General features: G+C 45.4%; 2 protein-coding genes across 2 annotated transcripts, besides 2 other annotated features.

The window, feature by feature from the left end:
• Positions 1–3384: part of a repeat region (repeat 1) that runs on past the window's edge.
• Positions 3385–6831: part of a repeat region (repeat 2) that runs on past the window's edge.
• nad2 (NADH dehydrogenase subunit 2) lies at positions 4719–4871 on the reverse strand (one part of a trans-spliced gene, as the record gives it). Coding sequence (YP_009241438.1) covers positions 4719–4871 — 153 coding nt within the window.
• sdh3 (succinate dehydrogenase subunit 3) lies at positions 5448–5774 on the reverse strand. The gene has a single exon. It carries the CDS (start codon positions 5772–5774, stop codon positions 5448–5450), a length of 327 nt encoding a protein of 108 aa, YP_009241451.1.

Consider the following 6831-nt stretch of genomic DNA (forward strand, 5'->3'; position numbering starts at 1 on the left):
TCCAAGGCCAGGTTATCAACAGGGGAAGAGGCAGTGTGGATGGCAGGTTCGATTACGGAGAAGTAAATAATCAATGATTATGCGGAGGGTCCAGCAGTAACTAATTACCCAAGCAGAAGGACAATGACACTAGCTAACCAACTGAGAGAGTCAAATAGATAGATGAATTACTTGCTAAAGGAAAGGAAAGAAGTGGAATCAGACTCAGTTTCAGTTCATCACAGGGATTCGGAAGTAGCCGTATTTGATGATGTTGATGTTTCAAAGTAACTTCCGGAATTTAGCATTGAAGATAAGGACAGAAGAAGATAGGTAGCTTTCCGCCCTAACTAAAACATCTAAATCTTAATAGGATGCAGCTCGTCCCGATCTGTCTCCGGTCGTAACTAAGATAGATCGATTAATCTCCGAGAAGTCCTAAAGCGGAAGTCATCTATTGAGGACAGGACTAGGCAGACGGAGGTCTAGGAGCTTGAATAGCTTACTGAATTAGCTCAGTAAGGGCCTACAGCTTCTCTTGAGTCTATAGGAAAGATCAGGGCAGATATGCCCCGGAAAGCAAGAAATCCCTAAATCCAGTTATTCTTTAGGGTAAAAGGCTGGTTTAGCTCAACAATTGATAGATTGCGTTATATTGTCCGCTAAAAGCATTCTGTCCTGATGGTTTAAAAACCTAAAAAGATGGCAGTTATCACCTGCTGACGAAGTGGTGAGGTTTGCAGAGAATACACTAAAGGTCTCCTAGCTTCTAAAAGAAGAAATTCTCACAGGCCTTTATTTCAAAGTTTCAGATTCGATTCCAAGGCAGCTTTTCTTTAGTCCTCAGGATATGATTCTTTAGTATGTTACCAGGGGCTGAGCTCAATAGCAACTTACTCAAAGACTGCGGCTACTTTAGCCTCAGTATGTTCCTACTGTTCCTACAGTGAGGATAGGGGAATCCCCGGTGGTAAGGAATCCAAATAGAATCCAAGGGAATAGACTTCCTTGCTGCCGAACTTCTCAGAAGAAGCTGGGCCTGTAGAATGTAGAAAAGAAGACTAGCCTTTCGATTTGAGTATTAGAAATAGAATGCCTTGGTTTATACTTCTAAGGAAGGGCTTTTCTTTTGTAACTACCTAATCCCCCTGGAGGGTCAATGGCCTGACTAAGAAAATTGCTGAAGCTGCAGTTACAGAGGGGAGAATTGGAATTGAATCCAAGGCTTTGCCTCTAGGATCATCTTACCTTCTAACTAAGGAAGTTTTCTACTAATTCAATCGATGTTTTCACCTTACTTAACTAGAGAGCAGATGCTGGAGGGGGAGGCCGGGCTTTCGCCTTTAAAGGGATAAGCTGTGATGTGATAGGCACGAAGTCAAGCAACCTATGAGTAAGTACTCCCGGTCTATACCTTGGCTAAAGTATCTTGCCAGGTATGCTAAGCTACCTATCCCTAAAGAGAATAGGCATCTTGTTACGGATAAAACTACGTTTAAGAAAGAACGATCATATGATGTCCAGAAAACGCATTAGAAAGCTCTATAGAGGTACGCAGTTGCTCCACCGATAGGGAAAGGGGAGAGGGATTGCGAAAACAGAATTACGATAGCTCAAGTTCAGTGAGCTTTAGGTATTGGTATTGAGAAGAAGAAGGCTTTTTCTTTCTCTTTTATTTTTGTCCCGAAGTCATTCTCCATTCCAATTTGGAATAGCAAGCGTAAGCGCAGGAGTTTTCTTGCTCTCGCTATCGTACCTCAGCCTTTCCACAAGCACTAACTAAGCCTTCATCCTCTCCCTATGCTCTTCCTGCGCTGTAGCTTTTCTCAATCCTCTCGCTATCGGTAAAGCAACTATGTACCTTTCAGTCGGTACAGTGTCTTTCGCTTCCCTTACTCCACTCTTTTCTCCTTTTAGGGAAAGAAAGAGCTTTGTAAAGCGATTCATATCGATTACTTAACGCCCTCTTCCCTGCTAGTATCCCTGTCCCATTAAGGTTAGGTGGGGGAATGGAACTGAAAGAAAGACTGCGGGAGAATATAGGTCTACTTTTTCTGCTGGCTTGGTTGAACTGGCTAACCCTGCATTGCTTTCAAAGGAATGCCTTTTGCTATTGTTACTTCCCTCTCAACTTGCCATAGGACTTGTAAAATTCCCACATCCGATTCGTAAACAGACAGGCTTGACCCGACCCTCAGACTGTCTTATAATAAGATAGTCATAATAGTCTAGTGCTAAGGCCTAAAAAGAAAATGAGCAAAATCCTCCTCCTTCAGGTGTGGCTTAGCATTAGGAAGTTCTTATAGAATGCGCTGTGAGGGAGAAGACAGAAGCAACTGACATAGTGAATGTCCGAGGAGTCAATAAGTGCCTCACTTTACAGTAAAGGAAGACGAATCCGCGAAAGGAAAGGTAACTGAAAGCGTATCTGCTTTGGGGCTTGAAGGATTTTCTGTTCTGACCTTCCTGAGCACGAGAGGCGTAACGATCTGGGCACTGTCTCGGAGAGAGGCTCGGTGAAGTAGACATGTCTGTGAAGATGCGGACTACCTCCACCTGGACAGAAAGACCGATTGAAGCTTAACTGTTCCCTGGGATTGGCTTTGGGCTTTTCCTGCGCAGCTTAGGTGGAGGGCGAAGAAGGCCTCCTTCCGGGGGGGGCCGAGCCATCAGTGAGATACCACTCTGAAAGAGCTAGAATTCTAACCTTGTGCCAGGACCTACGGGCCAAGGGACAGTCTCAGGTAGACGGGCGTAGGGGGCCCACACCAATCCATCCCGAACTTGGTGGTTAAACTATACTGCAGAAATTGAGAATAGATCATGATGAAACTGATGATCTTTCTTTTTTTCCCCTCCCTTTCTTTGAACCTTGTCAATGATCGAACTTAAAGATATGAACTGAGTGCCATTTGATGAGTAACTGAGAACAAAGGAGAGGGATATGGAAAGAATGAAGTAATCAAAGAAGAAGTTATAGCAGAAATATATTTTGCACTAGGGAATCGGTGACTGTGAGATGCTCCTCCCAGAGTTCAAGAAAATGTAGAAACTGGGGGGAGTCTCTATCAATTAGTGCCAGATAAATTTCTGAATAGTGGAAGGAGTCAATCTCCAGGATGAATGTCTCTACGACATTCTTGACGTCTTCCGGTTGTGGGGAGTAGTCCAGTGACCGCAACATGTGTGTCGCGCACCGGACCAGCCGGTTTTGCTGGCGAACAAAGCGGTCTATCGCCCTTTGTTCCTCCACCGAGAGACTTCCCCCCCCAGGAATTAATGGTTGATATGGTTCTTCTGGGGGTTCCTCGGGGGGAAGATTCAGATCGGGAATTATGGGCTCCGGCAGGGGTGTCACGGAATTCCCCAATCCCAGAGTCAAATCCATGGGTTCCCTACTAATTACTGCGATCACATAAAAACATAAACTTTGAGGCTCAATAGCTAAATACATGGCAATTGAATCATAAGCCGAGATCATAAAGAGCATACCGCGAGTAGGAAGTGGAATTAATACAATGGATTCAAAAGCATCAAACCTCTCTTGTTCGAAAGAATTGAAACACATCGAAATGGTACCAGCCGTACTTAATAATAGAAGGATTTGGCAGAAATATGTAAAATTGTCCCTCCTAAAAAGATTATTCCAGAATAAATGGGCAATAGTTAGGAGAGGTGCGCCAGCGGCGAGCAGAAGCAAGGTTATTAGATACCTCAGGAAAGCCCGGCCAGAACCACACGTGCAAGTTTCCCTGCATGTGGCTCGTCCGTGATAACTTCTTCGGATTTGCGTGAACTAGCGGACCGATCACTAAGTGGGGATGCTCCCTCCAGCATGAGCGAACCCTTTCGGAACTGGTTAAGAATGGGCGGCACTATCCCAGCCCGGATCCAGCCAGGTTCTATTGATCATGTCCCCTTCCCAACAGTTGTACCTTGTCTTGGGGCGTCTTTGGCTTTACGATAGAAAGCTCGCCGGAGAAAGCCAGGTGCCGTAGGTAAGCTCTATTTGGCCCGGAGCATTGATTTCCCATAACGAATAGGCTAGCTCTATCTCTCAATTACCTATCCTGTGCTCGAGAAGGTCCCTCAGTTCCTCGGCAGCACCTCGAGGTGCATTTAGTTGTCTTACATGAGACGAGGGCTATTCCCCACTCCATGGCATGACACCTTTCGCTCATCCATTCCGCCCGTCCAGACGCGGCGCCCTTTCTCATTATCATCTACCGCCCTTTCTTTCCTCCCGGCTATTCACGCATGAAGATCGTCGTATGTATGCTCGACTTCGGTTGCCGGTGCTATAATAGGTAGAAGTACATTATGGCAGGATCAGTCACCCGGGCAAACAACCCTCCTCCAAGAAGAATTGTGCTATGCCCCCCCGATCCCTATAGAGCGAAAGAGCTGCCTGGTGATCCCTAGGTTGCAGCACGTCCGGTCGTTAACTCCTCGCGCCGCTGCCGCCGTTTCTAGGACCGACCGACGCCTCACCTGCACAGGTACCTACGTAGTGTAGTCTCGGTCGCACATTCAACATAGCGTTCGGACTCATGTGCCTTCCAGAACCAGGGGTATTCGAGCCTGCTGCGTACGATTAGCCAGCCTTGCGGCGGCAAAAGGATTAGACGTCCCCCCATGCTACGGTTCCCTGCGGTCCAAACCCGGTGCCGCTTTAGGTTAGGGAGCTGGACGATAATAGCTCCTCCGCATCCCAAAGCGCGCTGCCCTCCTAGGCGCGCAACACTAAGTAATCCAAGCCAACCCACATTACTGACTAACGGTGGATAATCATATTTCTTAGAGGTACTAAATACAACTCCATGAATGAGCAAAATGAAGGTTGCATTAATGATAAAGATCTCTGGGGAAACCGCTAAAAAAAGATTGAACATGTGGGAGGATCCGAACGAATTCTGCTTTCATTTCCCCCGTATGGAGCACTGAGTTACTTACGTTACGGTCTTCAGCAGGCAGGCTGCACTCTAGGCGGCTAGGAAGGCTCGCTAGACCAGCAGCCAGACCAAGAATGAATGTGTAATGATGGTGATTCCACACCAGGCTCAATAAAAAATTGAATGTAGAAAGGGGATCCTAAACTAAAAAGGAGTCCATGACCCCTTTTTAGAGCGTATAAGGGGAGGTCGAATTCCAAACCTTTTCTCTCGAGTATACCCATTACCAAAAAATATACGTCACTTTGGGACACATGCGCATAGCCGCCGCGCGTGGCTAAAGGTCAACCAAAAAAAAGAGCTCAAACTCTTTTTTTTTTTTTAGTTCCACTGAGAAAGTCTTTTCTTATAAAAGACGCCACTCTACGAGGGAAGATGCAGATAAAAGGCCAATAGCCTGATGTCAGCTTCTACGGCATAAGCTTTAGATCTATCAACGAATAATAAACATTTTATAAGAAAAGATAAATTTTTTGTTGAAATCTCAAAGAAAGGTATAGGTGAAATTTGGAATAGTCATTTCAATCTTTTTCTTCCAATTCTAAGAAAGAAAAATCCCGAAAAATCCGTCAATAAATGACGAACTCCATTATACAGATGATAGGACAGGGCTAAGGCAGTAATCTCGACGGAGATTAGGATGAGCTTTGATGAATAAAAGAAGAATTGGTAGAAATTCTCATAGGTGAAGCAAATCAAACCAATTTTCAGACAAAGAAGATAAAAAAAGAAAACTATAGTGGCTAGGAAAGCTCCGGAGATTCTATGGGAAATTGAAAACGTCGAAGTAAGCTGTGGCTTATAAATAGGAAGATGAGGAGATAAGGGGCGAAGGATATTCATGATATTCAGAAAGATTTATGTTCATTCGCTCTGCTCGCAGAGCGGTATACCGAAAAAAAGAAGCGACTACCTTACTTAAGCAATTCTTCTTATTCTTATTCTTTCTTAGTTGAAGTTCCTATATTGGTTTTTTCTTTCTTTTATGAATGTTATAACTCCTAATTCTTTGGTAGCGGACCTCTTTGATAGTTCGACCCTTATCCCCCGTCTAACTCAACTATTCGACTGTACGGCTATTGTGATTGCGAGAGAAAGGAGGGATGGCGCCTTCCTTTACCATCTGGCGGTTGAAAACAAAAGTGCTTCCAGGTACACGGCTGTTAGGCTCATCCAAGGCGTATTTACGGAAGTAGCAGGGAACTTGACCGTCAAGTTTGAAAAAAGCTGGCCAAGCCTGTGTCACTTTCTTACGTCAGGAGAAAGGGAGATCAAAGAAGTATGGGGCCGATACGCGAAGGATCAAATCATAGAGATAGCGGATCTTAAGAGGCGGAAGAAAAGGAACCTCGGCGACCCAGAGATCGCGGAGTCCGCGCCCGTGCCGAAAGTGAAGAAGCTTTCCTCTCCTTTCAGTCGAGCATGCCCGCCCTTTAGCACTTCCCTTCCCGAAGTGGGAGTAGGAGAAAGGAAAGCGCACTCGATCAATTACCATGCCGTGTCGTAAGACAAAAAGTCACCCGCAGGTGCTTTTGACCTTGACCGAGTCTTTTCTAGTACGGACCTGGCGGAGTGCTTTAACATAGGCGGATGTGGGACACAGAAAGAATAGATTCAGGTGCTCCTGAGTCAAGAGATTCTTCTCCCTAAGTAGCATTCTTGTAAGTACAGAAGGAATTCTCCTGTCTCTGAAAAGATAAAGCTAAAAGCAATCTCTGGTATAGATATTGATATTGACCCGCCTCTACGGGAGGTGGGTGGGGATCAAGAGAAGCAAGGCCGGGCACATCATACTCTTCAGGGATTGTGTCATGTCAATTTTCATAGTGAATTTCTTGCGTATCCACCCTGAAAGCGAGAGCTCGAGGCGGTGGGAAAGGAGAATCAACAAGATAGGATG

The sequence above is a fragment of the mitochondrial genome of Nicotiana sylvestris, assembly GCF_000393655.2.
Source record: "Nicotiana sylvestris cultivar TW 137 mitochondrion, complete genome".
In the NCBI taxonomy this organism is placed as follows: Eukaryota; Viridiplantae; Streptophyta; class Magnoliopsida; order Solanales; family Solanaceae; genus Nicotiana; species Nicotiana sylvestris.